Raw genomic sequence first — 18,716 nt, 5'->3', positions numbered from 1 at the left:
ATTATTTCTTTTCACCTTCACCTGGGTTAGCGTTCGATTCACCACCTTGGTTGTTCTTGTACATTTGTTCGAATAACTTCATGGAAGCGTTTTGTAGATCGTCAGTCTTAGTCTTTAGGTCTTCAGCAGAGACTTCTTCACCAGCTTGGACTCTAGCAACAAGTTCCTTTAGAGAAGCAACTTGGTCCTTTACCTTTTGAGCTTCAGCCTTGTCTAGCTTACCTTCGAATTCCTTTAGGGAGTTTTCGGTATCGTTAGCCAATTGGTCGGCCTTGTTAGCATTTTCAATGGATTGCTTTCTAGCTTCATCTTGAGACTTGAATTTTTCAGCGTCGTTAACCATCTTTTCAATTTCAGAGTCAGATAGACCGGAGGAACCAGCGACAGTAATGGAAGCATCCTTGTTGGAAGCCTTATCTCTAGCAGAGACGTTGATGATACCATCGGCGTCAATGTCGAAAGAGACTTCGATTTGTGGAACACCCTTTGGAGCAGGTGGGATACCAGCCAAGTTGAAGTTACCGATCAATTTGTTGTCTCTAACCAATTCTCTTTCACCTTGGAAGACTCTGATTTCGACAGAAGTTTGACCAGCAGCAGCAGTAGAGAAGATTTGAGATTTCTTGGTTGGGATGGTAGTATTTCTTGGGATCAATCTAGTGAAGACACCACCTAGAGTTTCGATACCTAGAGATAATGGAGTAACATCCAATAATAGAACATCTGTAACTTCACCGGACAAGACAGCACCTTGGATAGCAGCACCAATGGCGACGGCTTCATCTGGATTAACGGCCTTGGATGGGTCCTTACCGAACAATTGCTTGACGGTTTCGACAACCTTTGGCATTCTAGACATACCACCAACTAGTAAGACATCAGATATATCAGAAGTTGACATGTTGGCGTCCTTAAGGGCCTTCTTGACAGGGTCGACGGTTCTCTTGATCAAAGGTTCGGTCAAAGTTTCGAATTGAGCTCTAGAGAACTTCATGTTGATATGCTTTGGACCGGAGGCATCTGCTGTTATGAAAGGTAAGTTGATTTCAGTAGAGACAGTGGAAGAAAGTTCGATCTTAGCCTTTTCTGCAGCTTCTCTAATTCTTTGAATAGCCATACGGTCATTTTCCAAATCAATACCACTTTCAGTCTTGAAACGAGAAACGATTTCTCTCAATAAGTAAATATCGAAATCTTCACCACCTAAATGGGTATCACCATTGGTAGATTTGACTTCGAAGACACCGTTATCAATATCTAGAATAGAGATATCGAAAGTACCACCACCTAAATCGAAGACAGCAACGACTTTAGATTCAGATTTTTCTAGACCGTAAGCCAAAGCTGCGGCAGTTGGTTCGTTAACGACTCTTAGGACGTTTAGACCAACAATTTGACCAGCATCCTTAGTAGCTTGTCTTTGAGAGTCATTGAAATAAGCTGGGACGGTAACGACGGCGTTCTTAACGGTCTTACCTAAGTAAGCCTCGGCGGTTTCCTTCATCTTGTTTAAGACAAACCCACCAATTTGAGCAGGAGAGTATGTATGACCTCTAGATTCGACCCAAGCGTCACCGTTGGAGTGCTTGACAATCTTGTAAGGGACTTGTTTGATATCTCTTTGAACTTCGATATCTTCGAAACGACGACCAATCAAACGCTTTGTAGCAAACAAAGTGTTTTCTGGGTTCACGACGGCTTGACGTTTAGCTGGAATACCAACTAAACGTTCACCTTCTTTAGTGAATGCAACGACAGATGGAGTAGTTCTTGAACCTTCAGCATTTTCAATAATCTTTGGAACTTTACCTTCCATCAAGGCGACGGCAGAGTTAGTAGTACCTAAATCGATACCGATAACGGAACCTTGAACCTTAGTGGATTGGAAACGAGAAGCAACTCTGGTGGTTGAAGCAGAAGGCAAAGCAAACTTGCGCAAAACGTTTTTAGCAGCTAGCATTATTTTATATTGTTGTTAATGTTATTATTATTATTAGTTGTTAAAATGCAGACTCACAAAAAAAAAGAATATAATATTTTGTAATACCTTATTGATCTAGTTTTCTTATATCTTCGAAATTTAAAGAATAAAGGAAAAAAAGTAAGTAAGTTTCTTAAACAGGGATAGCTGCTAAAAGAGGGTTATGATAGGATAAAGGTTTTGTCTTTAATTAGAGATAGTTTATTATAAACACAAATAAAGGAAAGAAGAAGTATAATAAGAACTAAAGCATTCAAGAAATAGTATAAAGTAAAGTAAAATGAAACCAAGAAAAGTGTAAAAGTTGTTAAAGTTCAGAATATATAAAAGACCTCCCTCCCTAACTTCCTTCGATCGCCCACCTAAAACACGGCATATATATATACACCGTGTGAGTAAATAATTACTATGGAACGGCGAGAATTCAGCTGGGGGACCAGAAAGTGAGTCCCCCTCTCCCCCTCCCGCCCGCTGTCTCGCTGTCTTGAGTGCGATACAACCATCACGAATTCAAAACAATCACAATTACTCACACAGCTACAATCGCAATTACAGTAACAATTGCAATTTGCGTTAGGAATTTTTCTGTTTCCTTGAGCGGCAACGGGGGCGGCGAGCAAGCGAGAAAGAAAATACACGCGCAGAACCTCATAGAACTTCATGGAACAAAAAAGGAATCTTATTTTGATACACGTTTCTTGTCATTTGATACGGTACTTGGCGGTGGTTGGGCCGGCCTTCGGTTGCCGAACTCGGCTTTCCCATTGGCTGCAGAAAATAAAACAAAATGAGATGTCTTGTCGTGGTAAGTGATTTGTATGTGTCATCTTACACGAAAGGTCTAGTTGAAAAATATCTTTAACTATATTTCACTGAATCACATCACATCCAATAGATCTTACTACGTAACATGACATGATACATACACACACACACACACACGCACATATATATATATAGTTCACGTAGCATCTTGACTCTCTATACATCAAAAGTAATTGAACGAACAAAACTCGTGCAATATGAGTAATGAGAAAAAGAAATATATTGTACCAGCAATTGATCTAAATAAAATTACTAATGAAGAACAATTACTACCATTGATTAAAGCTATATTACTATACCATGATACTTTTTTGTTAAAAAATTATGCTAACAAAGAATCTTTGGACAATTTGCTTCAAGATCTCCAAGATTGTCCTCCCGACTTGAATCAAGGCTTCGATGCTAATTTCACAGGGACATTACCCTTGGATCAGGATCATAATATTTATTTGGAACAATACATTTCCAACACAGGTAACGCATTGCAATTTGATAGACAATGTAATAATGCCTGTTTGTCTCGTTTACAATCAAGACTAAGTAAAGTGGCGCATTATTTTGCCACTTTATCAGTTAAAGCAATTATTCAAGAACCACAACTTTTACAAAAACTTACAGAAAATGGAGCTTTGAAATTAACACGTTATTATAATGGATCAAGAGCAACAATCAATCCTTCTACTACAACTACTCATAATAATAATGTCAATTCATTATTATCAGATCCGCTGGCGGATGTATTAGGATTGACTGCAGGTTTTACTAATGATAATAACAATGGTGGTGCAGACAATGAAGTGATGGGTGGTCATTATGAGACACATGATTGTGCAGGTCTATTATCTATCTTTCCAACGACAAATGGAATCCGTTATAAGCCAGCTTCGATTTCATCTGATGATAATGTATGGGTATCTGTTCAAAAGGATCCAACGGCCCTAGTGGTTCATATAGGACAGTTGCTTGCACATGTCTCAGGTGGTATGTTTACTAGTTCTCCTTTACAAATAGACACAGCATCTAATATTGTAGAGTTAACTGTCTTCCCAAATTTAACTACTTCATTTGGAAATGATAGTAATATAAATATGGCCTCTACATTGCTCGAACAACAAATTAAAGAATTCCCATTGGTGGCACAGCAATTTTACAATAAGCAATGGTCAAAACAACAACTATTCGAAAAGATTAATTTCTATAAGAAATTGTTTACCACAAGTGAAACCGTACTATCATTATATGTAATGTCTAGAGGATCCACTGTATCACCTAGATTGGATAACTTATTACCACAAATGACTAATTTGTTGAAACGTAAAATTGCTCAACAAGATTTTTTGAAAATGATAACTTTATGGCCTCAAGTATACATTTTGGATTCAGATTCAAATCATGAATTGACTGTGAAGTTGCCTCGAAGAGATATACTAGCCTCATTGACTAATAACTCAAGAAAATTGGATTTTATACAATTTGCAGATCAATGGTATGCGAACAATAGTCAATTAGAAACTGTTCCATTGGATGTACCTATTTTTAAGATTAATAAAAGGCGTGGTAGTGATAACTTTGAATCACAAGGTGATCTGTTGAAAAAGGAAAATCATAGTTCTGATATTGATAATAACACTTACTCAAATTTACCCCGTTCAAGAAATTATTTATCGAATAATCGTGATCCGTCTAATATATCATCAAAGAATAAATCTAGAAACCATTCACAATCTGATTTATTGAAAAGATTACAAGAGAAAGAGAGAAGATCTGCAACTTTGTTACAAGAGAGACAACAAAAATATCAACAATTTCTAACTGTTAAGATGAAACAAGTCTTTAATATCATCTTTTCTTTACAACCAAATATACCTTATACTATGACACACTTGAAGGCAATCATTGTGGATTCTTTACAAGATAGTAATAATCCGATCGGACCTGAAGAAGCTGAAGAGGTTTTACTGAAATTGCACGATTTACTCAGTGAAAATATAGGTGTGAAGAGTGTGGACGGGGGTTTGAAGGTTTTAAGATGGAATAATCTTAACAAAGAGCAATTCGATATAGCATTAGCATCATTTAATCATCATGCTGATTAGCATATATCCCGCCATTGTATATAGCCTATTCAGCATTGACCTGTATCCTGGTATATAGTATTGTAATATTAAAAAAAAAGAATAAGGTACTAGTTTAATTTACTTCTTCCGTCACACGTTAGCATGGATATTAGAAAGAAGGGGAACTTCCCTCGTAATATTTTTGTTGTTGTCATGTCAACCGTAGGCACGACGCGCACGCCTTGTAGATGGACTCAACTTTTTATTTTTTTTATTTTATTTTCAAATAATAAAAATGTCGACGATGTCGATGATACAAGATGTTGGAGGAATTTCTTCTTCAATAAAAAGAGTAATGCAAAAATGGATAACACATATATATTAAAAAAAATATTACTAAATGATTAATTGTACCTTTTAAAAAGGGACAAATGTATATAATCTTAAATATGTAAGTTATTCCCTGTTTTTGGTCTAGTTTAGAAGTTATTTATTAAATTGAATATAATTTATTTTTTAAATTGAGTAACTATAGCAATTTAACAATTTTTCTTGTATGTAATAATGCACAATAAATTAAGTAGAAAGTCTTTGTATCCATAAAAAGAAAGAAAGATTTCTAAAAACTAGTTAGAGTTTGGAGCATCCTTGAAAGAAATAGCAGCTTCTTCACCCATGGCAGCAATGATGGTGACGTTCAAGTCTCTACCTTCATCGAAAGCGTCTTGAATTTGAGAACCTAATTCACCTTCTGGGGCTCTGACATCATCCTTAGTTTCACCATCTGGGGTCATCAAGGATAAGAAACCATCATCGATATCCAACAATTGGAATTCGGTTCTCTTAACGAATGGAACTTCCAAGTTATGAGTGGATGGAGAAAGATCTTCTAACTTCTTACCAGTGAAAATATCCAAAGTGACCAAATGGACTTTGGCGTGACCATGCTTACCAGTCTTGGAAGTGGACATGTCGACAATCTTACATGGTCTACCCTTGATGACAACGAAACCGTTCTTTCTTAGAGCAGAACATTGCATTGGGTAGGTGGCAGAGGAACCGGCATCGGCAACTTCAAAAGTTTGTTGTTCAGAGTCAGACATTGTGAGGTGAAAGTATATATATGTGGTGGTGATTTGTTATTTTAGAAGAGAAATAAATTAAAATAAAATAAAATTTGGGAATGCAAAATTAAATAAGAATAAAACTAAAAAAATTTAAAATGAAATGTGGCAAAAAAAATAATAAAATAAAATATAAAAGAAGGTAGATTATAATGATGTCTCCTTTTTATGTAAAGAATATAACAACTTCGACGAATGGAAATCGTCCATAAGTATTAAAATTTAAATACAATTTTTTTTTGCATTTTTTTTTGCTCTTCTTTCAATAATTTATGTTAGTGGACGACAACAGCAACTACAAATGTAAGTTATACTCAATTGAATTAAACCTTTCTTTTTCTCTTTAAATTAGTACATGGCAAACAAATTTGGAGAAGGTAGTGAAAGTAGTGCAGGAACTGAATTTACAGGCAAGTTTTATTCTGTGATATTTTCAACTCATTGAGATGTAGAATCTGGAATATTACATATACAATTTTGAACATATAGGTACAATAATAATAAAAAAAAATTATGATGTAAATCGATCTCTACGCAATTCCTTCCTTATTTTGTTGCATCATTGAGACAAAAATTTTAAAACATACAGCTGGGTTCGTCAACGAGATGACTGTCTCATATTGTATAGTGTCTCCCGAAACAAACTATATATATATACGTGGTCAAGGAAAGAAAGAGGGGTAGAGATGAGGAAAAAAGTTAAAAGTACAAAGGGAAACGATTTTCCACAGAGGTTTATCAGTACAAAGTAGAGAAAATAGAGAAAAATGGATATACTTCTTGTTCTTGACAGCGTGCCTATAAACAGGCACACTTTTCCCCTCGGTTAAATTTAAATTTCAATTTTTTGTTTTGTTCGTTTCTCTGTGATTTTTTCTTGAATAATTGGCAAGACGTGATTCATCCGTACACCACACTGGCACCCCTAAAATCAATATAAGCATATATATATATTTAAGCGTTAGTGGATTAGGGCACTGTTGCCGTATAAAATTACAAAATACCCACTTTTTCCACATCACGTGCAACATCATGATAATACGAACTCTAATCACTGGCCACGAACGTCAATGCCAAAAAGGATCAAAATTCTTTTGTCAGGAATTTTGAAAAAAAAATTGCGAAAAAATTCTGCAAAATGTTGTTTTCCTATGTAGGTTTAGACAAGACCGTGTCTGTCAATTTCACTATAGTGGAAGTAAAAAATAAATCGCTATAATTAGTCCCATATGTACTAAGAAAGAGTCAAACCAAAGGAAAGAAATTCCTTTATAACAGGATTGCTTAGAAGACTACTTGTATTAGAGTTTTTGAAAATCCGCTAAAACAGATCAACTGCTTCAAAACTTTTTTTTTTAAAGTAGGGCTGTTCGTTCTTTAAAGGATTAGATATTTTCTATTTTTATTTACATTCATTAATTTTCATTTTTCTTTATTTTTTTTTCATTGTTCAGGTTTTTAATAAGCTTATCAAATATTAAAAGTAATATAGTTTAAAAAGGAGAAGTTAAGAGCCTTCAATATAAGTACGCTATATTATAGTTCAGTCCTCGAGCATACTGGTTGTCGATCAGTGAGATTTGTTTGTTTAATTTTTTATCTTTTCTTTTTAATTATTCTTCGCATTTTAGTAAACTGAACAATAATAATGAAACCAAGTAATACATCGAAATGGATCAAATCATCCATTATTAGTATATTAGGTTCAGTAATAACTATAATATTGCTACTAAGGCTTATATTACCATCTTCCCTAAGCCTTACTGCATCTATATTCAAACCATACGTTCCAAATTTCAAGAATGTTCCAGGAGTAGAGTTTTATGATTTAAGAAATTATCAAGGTAATAAAGATGGTTGGCAACGTGGTGACAAAATTTTGTTCTGTGTACCTTTGAGAGATGCGGCTGAACATTTACCTCGTTTTTTTAATCATTTGAACACAATGACATATCCTCATAATTTAATCGATTTATCCTTTTTAGTTAGTGATTCCTCTGATGATACAATGGGTGTTCTATTATCTAATTTACAAAATGCTCAATCTCAAAAGGATAAGAGTAAAAGGTTTGGAAATATTGAAATTTTTGAAAAGGATTTTGGTCAAATCATCGGTCAATCCTTTTCAGATAGACATGGTTTTGCAGCTCAAGGTCCAAGAAGAAAATTAATGGCTAGAGCAAGAAATTGGTTAGGTTCTGTAGCAATCAAACCATATCATTCCTGGGTATATTGGAGAGATGTCGATGTAGAGACTATCCCAGAGACCATCATGGAGGATTTGATGCATCATGATAAAGATGTCATAGTACCAAACGTTTGGAGACCATTGCCTGATTGGTTAGGTAACATTCAACCGTACGATTTGAACTCTTGGAAAGAAAGTGAAGGTGGTGCTCAATTGGCAGAGAGTCTAGATGAAGATGCAGTCATTGTGGAAGGTTACCCAGAGTATGCTACATGGAGACCTCATTTAGCATACATGAGAGACCCTAATGGTGATCCTGAGGAAGAAATGGAATTAGATGGTATTGGTGGGGTGTCTATCTTATCTAAGGCCAAAGTTTTCCGTACGGGGTCTCATTTCCCTGCATTTTCATTCCAAAAGCATGCAGAAACTGAAGCTTTTGGGAAATTATCTCGTGCAATGAATTATAATGTTGTAGGTTTACCCCATTATGTCATTTGGCATATATATGAACCATCCACTGAGGATTTGAAGCATATGGCATGGATGGCAGAAGAAGAAAAGAGAAAAGTCGAAGAGACTAGAATCAAAGAGTTTTATGATAAGATTTGGATATCTGGGTTTGATGATGTTAGGGATGAATGGGAGACCGAAAAGAGTGATATCTTATTAAATATTGATTTAACCTCGGCATCAGAAGGTAAAGTTGAAGTGGATTGGTCTGATGATGATGACAAGATGAACTTTGCGCATGCAGCTCTTGCTGATTCTGGTCAAGGTTCATTGAATGACAAGACTAAAAACGAAAAAGTCAATGATGCCAACACTAATAACAACGCAGGTCAAGCTCATAAAGCTGCAGGTTTGGAAGTCGCTCCCGATTTCGATCCAAACCTATAATCAGGCAGTTGATATTGTCGTTGATACATATATATGTATATATATATCCTTTATAAAGAGACATAAAAAACATTATTCAATTACATGTAATATTAATTTTTCTAGAGTCATAGGATTAAGAGTGAAGAAAAATGGTGGTATATATGGCCCACTTCGGTGTAGGAAGTGTTTCTAATTATGATAATTATTACTTATTGATATAGATAAGTCGAAGCTTGGGGAGGTAATTTATCTTTTTCAGTGATTGTTATAGTTTAGAGTTTGGTTAGAAATTGTTCATCACTTTTAACAATTTGTTTACAAAACACAACATTCGGAAGTGTTCCCCGTTAGAGAGTCAACGTTTATATTTCTAATAGTAAACAATAATTTCAAAATGTTTTCTGAAACAAGAAAGTTATATACTTCTACACTCTTCACGAGAATACCCATACACTCACGTTGTTTATAGATCAACATACGTTACCACTAACGAAACAATATAATCATCCCAACTATGTAGTTTCGTTAAGTATGATACATGCATATACTAATGACCTGTCCGTTTGAAAATAGTTGAGCTAATATAGTAATGAATACACCATATTCTAAATTTGATGTACACGACCTCGAAAGCTATAATTATCCTTTGAATTTCAATTGAAATATGAGCAAAATTCCTTGATGAACTGAACATCCAACCCAACCCAACCTAACCCACGCCACGTCCTCACCTGGCACTTCACGCGCCCCCACCCCACCTCATAAACTGTCCAATAATATTACAGCTCCCACCCGACACCAAAGCCAGCAACTGGCCCTCTCCCACATCTCCCTCTCCGTACGTAACGTATATAGATATAGATAGAGATATATCCCTTACATTTGCACGCGCCGTTCTCTGTCTCTGTCTCTGTCTAGGGCATACATCCGCACGTCCATCCGCAAACCAGAGGCTCCCCGCGATAACTCCACGGTGGGCCAGTGCGTGAACACCAACGAATTTCATTTTCTCAACTTGCTACTAAATCCCGACAAACCCGACGCAGGGATAAATGAGCCGACAGCATTGTCTATGCATTTTTTATTTGATATTTCAGTCTATCAGTAACTGTTGGACGATGAAATACAACCAAACAAACGGAAAAGAGCTCATTAATGAGGGACATAACAAAGAAGAATTAATGAAGTTACATTATTCGGTAGATTTTAGAGGTCACTTGTTACCAGATCGGCAGATAACGGATTTATTGAAATGAATAATATTATTAGTTCATATTTATACTTTTACATATATATATAAGAGTTTTTTGTTGTTATTATTTACTTTCATGTCTGTCACTTAGTACTTTTCTTTAAATAGTATTAATTGTATTTTTTACTTCTTACTGTCTAGAAAATCAAAAGAATAAAACAACAACAAAAGAATTAAATCTTTTTAATTTTATTTCTATTCCCTACAAATTATAACAAAAATCACATAAAACAAAATGGCTGGTAAAACTGAATTCGAAGCTGGTAGTGCCAAGAAAGGGTCTACTCTATTCAAGACTAGATGTCTACAATGTCATACCATTGAAAAAGGTGGTCCAAATAAGGTCGGTCCAAATCTAAGTGGTATATTTGGTAGATATTCTGGTCAAGTTGAAGGCTTCTCTTACACTGATGCTAACATCAAGAAACATGTTCTATGGGATGAACAAAATATGTCTGACTATTTGACTAACCCAAAGAAATATATTCCAGGTACTAAGATGGCTTTCGGTGGTCTAAAGAAACAAAAGGATAAGAACGATTTGATCACTTACATGAAGGAAGCTTCTAAATAGATCATTTAAACTGTGTTAATATTCCCTATTACAAAAGAAAGAATAATAATAATAATAATGAAAAAGAAAAAAAGTTTACTGTTAACGAAAGAGACGTTTAATATATATATATATTTTGTTATATTGGTTACTTTTTTTTTTTAATATTTTTTTTGTTTTTTGTTTTCTTCTTCAAAACAATCATATTTATTAATTATATTATTTAGAAATGTATATATTTTATAATAATAATATATCATCATGCAAATATTTATCTTATTTTTATTTACGGGGTTTCTTTGACATTACGAACATCAACTTCACTCGATGAAAATGATTGATCTGTGCTGTCAAATTCCTTTTTAGCTTTTTCCTCCTTTACAAAATTTTTCTTATTTTTACTTGAAAGTAAATTAGTGAAAGATTTCTGTTGTTCTCTTACATTCCAATTTAATGTTCGACTAATACTTCTAATGAATTGTTCATCAGTTGAATCTACAGTTGGGAAACTGAATGAACTACATGAAATCTTAACGTAGTCACCAGGTCTCAATTCAATTCTTGATTTACCGTCAAATGATGCCCAAGCAGATCCCCTCGATTTACTAGAAACTTTAATCTTTAAGCATACGCTATCGGGAAGTATAATGGGACGGAAACTCAAAGTATGTGGGCAAATAGGTGTTAATGCAATCGCATTAACCGTAGGACACACTAATGATCCACCCGCACTTAATGAATACGCTGTTGAACCAGTTGGCGTAGCAACAATCAAACCATCACCTTGGGCATTAGTCATGAAAAATTCATCTCCATATATTTCCAAATTTGTCAAAAATGGCCCGGGACCTCTATCAATCGTAATCTCATTTAATACATGGTGAACGGAAGATATATACAACGAAGGATCTGTATGACAACTTTGAAGATCTTCAGGGACACTCGTAACAGATGAATCATCTACGACTACATCCTTTGAAATTTTTATTTTTTTATTACTATATACTGAACATTGCAATCTCATTCTTAAATTAGATTTAATTTTATGATTCAATATTCCAGGTAAATCTTCTTTAAAATTTTCAAATTTGAAATTTGTTAAGAAACCTAACGAACCCAATGCAAATGATAATACAGGCGGTACTGATTGTTGAAATATTGTCGAAACGTACAACACAGTACCATCACCACCCATGGTTATTACCATATCAAAAAATAAATCATGCTCTTTAACAAATTGTGGTGTCCAATAAAATATCCTATTTTCAATACATCTTGCATCCTTATATATCCCTTCTGCATTAAATTTTGGATCATCCTTTAAAGTCTCCTCAACATAAACATTCAACGAAGGAAAATTTCTTAATAACCATTCTACTAATTCCCTTGTCAAATAAATAAGAAATAAATCATTCAATTTGGTTACAATCATTAAATTTTTAACCTCCAAATCAATCTTTGCATTCCGTAAGCCCTTATTAATCTTTCGGACATCGTTCGCTGCCTTAACATATTGTAATTGTGCAGACGAGCCACTCCTAGTAGTCTCTGAAGAACTAGATGCACTTTTCTGATATTCTGGTTGATTACATACATCATCTACACCCATACTAGGCGTTCTCAGCAAACAAAAGTTTTGTATTTGATTTTGTGTGTCATTGACACCATTCATCTCTTTGGAATTGGAATTGCTATTCGGTTCATTTCCCCCTTCTGATTGTTTGAGACTCATTTGTATTAGTAATTGATTTATCTCAATATTTCAATACGATCTCTATCTAACTTTTATTGCAAGTGTTCTCTTACGCTGCATGCATGTGCCAAACTATACAATTTCCTTGAATGAAGCTCCTCAATATTTTATCGCTTCGTCTTTTTCACTAACGAAGTGTGGCTACCTTCTATTTTTTTTGAGTCACCTAGTACTCAAAACTAATTCAACTCAGGATGCTTAACATAACCTCACATACATATGATATACATGCATATATACATCCTTGAATTGGGCCATATATGAGTTCGTTCGAGATCTATTATTCTGCAACGACGGAGCAATTATCTGTGTCTGGAAAAACATAAGCGAACAAAGAGTCATTGTATTTCCATTTGACGAATGTTGCGTATTCAATTAACAATGTTCTTGATTCAACATCTTTTAATTGGCTGGTGTAACTTTCATTTAGGTTGGCTGACGTACCTTTTGGATAATAATAACTTTACGTAAAATCAATGTCGTAGTCATAATCGTACCACTATGGCGACACGTCTGAAGACACAGTTTCCTAATTTACTAAAGAAGAAACCTCTTCTGGCCTATTAAAATTGAAATATTTTTTACCTCAATCTATAGCTTCATCAGAACAATAAACTGATTAATGTTACGTACAACACTAGAAGTATATACGACTTCCACCTGACTACAGGAGGGTATCTATTTAACTGTGACATTTAATACGTTCTAACACTAATGGAATAACATGCAGTGGTTAGCCCGTTTACCTCCTAGGCCTCGAAGAAAGGAACAAGATTAGCCAACCCTAAAATAGGTCGTTGGTCTTACCAATATGTCCAGAAAACTTGAAAAAATTGGTATGACACATTCTTAGAGCATCACTTTAAAATGCCAACCTACTATCTGTACTCAACCCATATCTTTTAAAAAAAACAGCAACATAAAATTGTACATCTTATTATTATATATACATACCATTCAAACAAACAGTTAATGAAGGTTATCTGTAGTCGTGGTTAACTCAATATTGGAAAATGGTTAATATTGAGGTCCTATTTTCTACGGCTGTTTCTGAGTGTTTATCTTATTTTTTAATATTCTAATTTCGAATCGAATCTCATAGTTTGAAAATAAAGGAACGTTGGGAAGTCTTCAATATTATAAAAACAAACGATATCGAACCATAACGAAAGGCTAAAACCCAGGGTCAGCAATACACATATACAAAGTACTATCGATAAACTATGAGTAGGAATATTGATAAATCGAACTCTGTTCTAGTTAAATATCAGGAACAACAAGCAGCCGATAATGGCGGATACAAAGATTACTCCCGATACAAGAGACCAAAGCGTGTAGCCTCGGTCTCTAATGTTAAAGAAGCCATCCAATGGAGAAACCAGTTGATCAACGAATTCAAAGTTTTAAACACTAGAGTATTTGACCCTTCACTAAGTGAAAGCGACTTGAGAGAGGTGAACGATCAATTAAATACTTTGATACAGGAGAAAAAAAGATGGGACTGGCACATTAATAATAAGTTAAGATCTTCTTCTTCGAAATCTGGTATAGTTTCAAATGATCGGTTTGTAATCGGTGGGAAGGTAGTGCTGGGCAAAAGATATTTCGGTAGAGCAATTGAATTACCAGAGATAAAAGATTACATAGCGGAACAGAAAAGAAAACAGTTATTAAGTCAACCAAAACAATTAGTTAATATAAAGAAAATTCCATCAATAAATGATAAATCAAACAATAAAATGAAACAAATATACTATGGTCAATCATTTAGCGATGATGATATACTAAAACGTGATAATTTTGAAAAGCAATGGACCCCAATTTTACAAAGAACAAACGATTCCAAGATTAATAACACACCATCTACGCACCAGTTCACATCTGTTATCCCAACACAGCTGGATATGGAGAAGTGGTTAGTTGAGCGCCGTAAACAAGATCTTCTTAAGAAACTGGACTTATGATATCATAGTCCTATCTATACCTTCTGATGGAAGAGAAACCCTATTAAGTTGTAACTAATCAGTAATCACGATATACGACAACCCTACATCATCGCTTAGAGGTGTTAAGCTAAAAAAACTGAAAATTTTTTCGTTTGTCGCTCATCGCAAAAGAAAGAAAGAAAAATTTAGAGCTGTTTATTTCCTCAGAGCCAAAAATTTCTCTGTTTCCTTCCGTAATATGCTGACCAAAGCAGATTCCATTTTGGTTATGAAGAGTTTTCCTTTTTGTTTCTTTTGTTCACGACACCTTTTATTGCAGAATTTTTCATTTGTGTATGTATGTGTTTGAATTTGATCTTTGATTTAAGAGCATACAACTACATTTACTTTTTAAAATTATCACTACATATAGGATAATACTATCCACATACCCAGGTCACTGAAAATAATATACATACAAAGATGTCCGTTGCATTAGAACTACCAGAAGAATACAGAACCGCTTCCAATGATTTGCGTTCCGACACTTTCACCACTCCAACAGAAGCCATGATCAAAGCTGCTTTGAATGCCTCCATGGGTGATGCTGTCTACGGTGAAGATGTCGACACTGCCACATTGGAACAAACTGTTGCTAAGATGGCTGGTAAGGAAGCTGGTCTATTCTGTGTTTCCGGTACCTTGTCCAACCAAATTGCATTAAGAACTCACTTGTACCAACCACCGTTTTCCATTCTATGTGACTATAGAGCTCATGTTTACACTCATGAAGCCGCTGGTCTTGCTATTTTGTCTCAAGCTATGGTTGTACCTGTAATCCCATCCAACGGTAACTATATGACCCTAGAGGATATCAAGAGCCACTACGTTCCAGACGACGGTGATATTCATGGTGCTCCAACTAAAGTCCTTTCTCTAGAGAACACTCTACACGGTATTGTTTACCCTCTAGAAGAACTGGTCAGAATCAAGGCTTGGTGTATGGAAAACGGTATGAAATTACACTGTGATGGTGCAAGAATATGGAATGCTGTCGCTGAAAGTAATGTTCCATTGAAGCAATTCGGTGAATTATTTGACTCTATTTCTATCTGTCTATCCAAGTCCATGGGTGCTCCAATCGGTTCCATCTTGGTCGGTAATACTAAGTTCATCAAGAAGGCTAACCACTTAAGAAAACAACAAGGTGGTGGTATCAGACAATCGGGTATGATTGCCCGTATGGCTCTATGTAATGTCAATGACGACTGGAAGTCCAAGCTTCTATACTCCCACAGTTTGGCTCACAAACTAGCTGACTTCTGTAAAGAACATGGTATTCCTCTAGAGTCTCCAGCTGACACCAACTTTGTCTTCATCGATCTTAGAGCTTCCAAGATAAACCCAGATGTCCTAGTCAAGAAGGGTCTAAAGTACAATGTCAGATTAATGGGTGGTAGAGTCTCTTTCCATTACCAAGTCACTGAAGACACCTTAGAGAGAGTCAAGAGGGCCATTTTTGAATCATTTGAATACGCTAAGGAACACCCATTTGACCAAAATGGTCCAACTCAAATATACCGTAGTGAATCCACTGAGGTCGATATCGAAGGTAATGCTATCCACGACATTAAGGGCTACAAGTACTAGTTTCATTTATATTCATTGTTCCACAAACACAAAGGTAAAAGAAAATAAATACCCCATCCCCTTTATATATACATACATATAAATACATATATCAAGAAATTAAGAAATTGTAATTCTCATAAGCAGAAGCAAACACATACATCAGTTTAATAGTTCATTTTCTCCCTCTGCATGCAGTCTCAAAGCTTGCACGACAGATATGTCCGTCCACTTTAATATTCAAGTTATATATTACAGGTATATATTATGAACGCCTCCTAATCATTCATCAATGACCATTACTCTTTATATACATAAACCGTCATAACCTCAATAACAGGCCCTCTTCTGTATTAATTAATCAGCAGAGAATGGTTTATCTTATTAAAAGAGATTTGACGAGAGATTCTTGGAAATTAGAAAGTGATACGCGTTTTTCACTGCAAATATTAAAACACACCCTGAAAATAGTGAGGAAGAGACCGAGAAAGGGACACACGAATTATTAAACTTCATATTTTCTTAGAGTATTTTGACCTACCAGTGGGCTTACAATCATTCATTTTTCTTTTACCAAAAGCAATGATATAATCTGTAAAATTAATTATCTGAATTGAATAGGAAACACGTTGATAAATTCAATTCTTTTTTCTGAGATTTAGTGAATTCAATATAACAAATCTCTTGAAGAAGGTTATTTGTTCAGAATCTTACTATCTCTTTTTGTTATTCTCCTGTAATGGCAAGGCTTTTCAAAAGAACAAATTTGTACCTCTTTGGAATATTAGTAACCATGATAATACTCAGACAAAGCATACGATTATTTTCAACAAAACAATCGATTATCAATAGCAACCCCGTTGTTATTATTGGTTCAGGGCTGGCTGGTCTATCTGCTGCAAATCAATTGATAAATGAATTCAACGCACCTGTCGTTATCTTGGATAAAGCTGCTAATATGGGTGGTAATTCCATTAAGGCCTCAAGTGGTATAAATGGTGCCAACACCATCACACAATCAAAATTGAATATCGCTGATAGTCCTTCATTATTTTTAGAAGATACAGTAAAATCTGCAAGAGGCAGAGGTGTCCATTCTTTAATGGATGTTTTAACGAAAGAATCTAAGGGAGCCGTCAGCTGGTTACAAACTGAGTTTAATATCAAACTGGATGCGTTGGCTCAATTAGGTGGTCATTCTGTCCCAAGAACTCATAGATCTACAGGTAACTTGCCTCCTGGTTATGAGATTATTTCAACTCTATCGAAACGTCTACAAAATAAAGCTGAAGATGATGTTGACCGTTTAAAGATAATGCTAAATTCAAAAGTCCAGGATATTAAATTCAATTCAGAAGGTAGCGTCCAAAGCGTCAACTATATCGATGAAAATGGTGTACCACAATCAATTGCAACCGATAGTGTGATATTTGCCACTGGTGGTTTTGGTTACTCTAAAGAAATGTTAAAAAGATATGCACCAGATTTAATTAACCTGCCTACCACAAATGGTAAACAGACAACTGGTGATGGCCAAAATATATTGGAGAGACTTGGTGCAAATATGTTGGATATGGAACAAATTCAAGTTCATCCTACTGGGTTTATCGACCCAACTGATCGTTCCAACAATTGGAAGTTCTTGGCTGCCGAAGCATTAAGAGGTCTTGGTGGTGTCTTATTGAATCCATCTACAGGGAGAAGATTTACAAATGAATTGAACACTAGAGATAAAGTCACGAAGGCCATCCAAAAGATGTGTCCCGAAAGAGACAATAAGGCTTATTTGGTGATGAGCGAGGACTTGTATCAGAATTATCAAAGTAACATGAAATTCTACATGTCAAAAGGTCTGATTTCGAAAATGTCAATCGAAACATTTGTCAACAATTATAAACTACCAATTAGTCCTACAGAGGTAGTGAACGACTTAATTAAATACTCATCTAATGGCCAAAAATCTGATGAATTTAATCGTCCTTTAGTTATCAATACCTTTGGCACTGATATAAATTCGAAGACAGACATATATGTTGGTGAAATAACTCCTGTTGTCCATTTTACAATGGGTGGGGCTACAATCAATGAAAAAGCACAAGTTATGAATAATGAAAATGTCGTCTTAGCGGATGGGTTGTATGCCGCTGGTGAAGTATCTGGGGGCGTCCATGGATCAAATAGACTAGGTGGTTCAAGTTTATTAGAATGTGTTGTGTTTGGTAGAATTGCAGCCAACGAGATCGGTTCCAGGAGAAACTAGTGCTATTTCTATATTAATAAATAAGTTAATATATATATTTTATTATCGTCAATTAACTCAACTTGCTAAATTTTCTGGTAAACTTTAATATTAAAAGTTTTTATAATTTTACATAATTATATAATACCATTTTACGCAGTAGAAAATTTCAGAATCAGCTCTTTATTATAATCAATTGAGGCAACTTATAGATGGATGACTCATTGTAACGGTAGTTAACCAATGACATATATAATACAGGAACGAATTCTAGAGCTAGCTTAACTACGCGATGGGTTTCTCTTGCT

General features: G+C 35.0%; 9 protein-coding genes across 9 annotated transcripts; 6 read left to right on the top strand and 3 right to left on the bottom strand.

Annotated features, from left to right (window-relative positions):
* Window position 1: 1 nt before the first annotated feature.
* Window positions 2–1,960, bottom strand: SSC1 (Hsp70 family ATPase SSC1; the record flags this gene model as incomplete). Its single annotated transcript, XM_041550574.1, has 1 exon — window positions 2–1,960. One exon carries the CDS (start codon window positions 1,958–1,960, stop codon window positions 2–4), a length of 1,959 nt encoding a protein of 652 aa, XP_041406508.1.
* A 1,043-nt stretch (window positions 1,961–3,003) lies between these two features.
* On the top strand, window positions 3,004–4,902 carry TAH11 (Tah11p; the record flags this gene model as incomplete). The annotated part of the gene is made up of 1 exon (XM_041550573.1): window positions 3,004–4,902. The coding sequence occupies one exon, from the start codon at window positions 3,004–3,006 to the stop codon at window positions 4,900–4,902; it is 1,899 nt and encodes a 632-aa protein (XP_041406507.1).
* A 587-nt stretch (window positions 4,903–5,489) lies between these two features.
* Window positions 5,490–5,966, bottom strand: KABA2_04S11418 (uncharacterized protein; the record flags this gene model as incomplete). The annotated part of the gene is made up of 1 exon (XM_041550572.1): window positions 5,490–5,966. One exon carries the CDS (start codon window positions 5,964–5,966, stop codon window positions 5,490–5,492), a length of 477 nt encoding a protein of 158 aa, XP_041406506.1.
* Window positions 5,967–7,635: 1,669 nt separating this feature from the next.
* ANP1 (Anp1p) lies at window positions 7,636–9,075 on the top strand (the record flags this gene model as incomplete). The annotated part of the gene is made up of 1 exon (XM_041550571.1): window positions 7,636–9,075. One exon carries the CDS (start codon window positions 7,636–7,638, stop codon window positions 9,073–9,075), a length of 1,440 nt encoding a protein of 479 aa, XP_041406505.1.
* A 1,469-nt stretch (window positions 9,076–10,544) lies between these two features.
* Window positions 10,545–10,883, top strand: CYC1 (cytochrome c; the record flags this gene model as incomplete). Its single annotated transcript, XM_041550570.1, has 1 exon — window positions 10,545–10,883. One exon carries the CDS (start codon window positions 10,545–10,547, stop codon window positions 10,881–10,883), a length of 339 nt encoding a protein of 112 aa, XP_041406504.1.
* Window positions 10,884–11,148: 265 nt separating this feature from the next.
* Window positions 11,149–12,594, bottom strand: UTR1 (NADH/NAD(+) kinase; the record flags this gene model as incomplete). The annotated part of the gene is made up of 1 exon (XM_041550569.1): window positions 11,149–12,594. One exon carries the CDS (start codon window positions 12,592–12,594, stop codon window positions 11,149–11,151), a length of 1,446 nt encoding a protein of 481 aa, XP_041406503.1.
* Window positions 12,595–13,838: 1,244 nt separating this feature from the next.
* On the top strand, window positions 13,839–14,579 carry ISY1 (Isy1p; the record flags this gene model as incomplete). Its single annotated transcript, XM_041550568.1, has 1 exon — window positions 13,839–14,579. The coding sequence occupies one exon, from the start codon at window positions 13,839–13,841 to the stop codon at window positions 14,577–14,579; it is 741 nt and encodes a 246-aa protein (XP_041406502.1).
* Window positions 14,580–15,023: 444 nt separating this feature from the next.
* KABA2_04S11308 (low specificity L-threonine aldolase) lies at window positions 15,024–16,190 on the top strand (the record flags this gene model as incomplete). Its single annotated transcript, XM_041550567.1, has 1 exon — window positions 15,024–16,190. One exon carries the CDS (start codon window positions 15,024–15,026, stop codon window positions 16,188–16,190), a length of 1,167 nt encoding a protein of 388 aa, XP_041406501.1.
* Window positions 16,191–16,908: 718 nt separating this feature from the next.
* OSM1 (fumarate reductase) lies at window positions 16,909–18,429 on the top strand (the record flags this gene model as incomplete). The annotated part of the gene is made up of 1 exon (XM_041550566.1): window positions 16,909–18,429. One exon carries the CDS (start codon window positions 16,909–16,911, stop codon window positions 18,427–18,429), a length of 1,521 nt encoding a protein of 506 aa, XP_041406500.1.
* Window positions 18,430–18,716: the final 287 nt, after the last annotated feature.

This window comes from Maudiozyma barnettii, assembly GCF_903064755.1.
Source record: "Maudiozyma barnettii strain CLIB 1767 genome assembly, contig: KABA2_04, whole genome shotgun sequence".
Classification (NCBI taxonomy): domain Eukaryota; kingdom Fungi; phylum Ascomycota; class Saccharomycetes; order Saccharomycetales; family Saccharomycetaceae; genus Maudiozyma; species Maudiozyma barnettii.
This window is presented reverse-complemented; position numbering and strand designations above follow the sequence as displayed.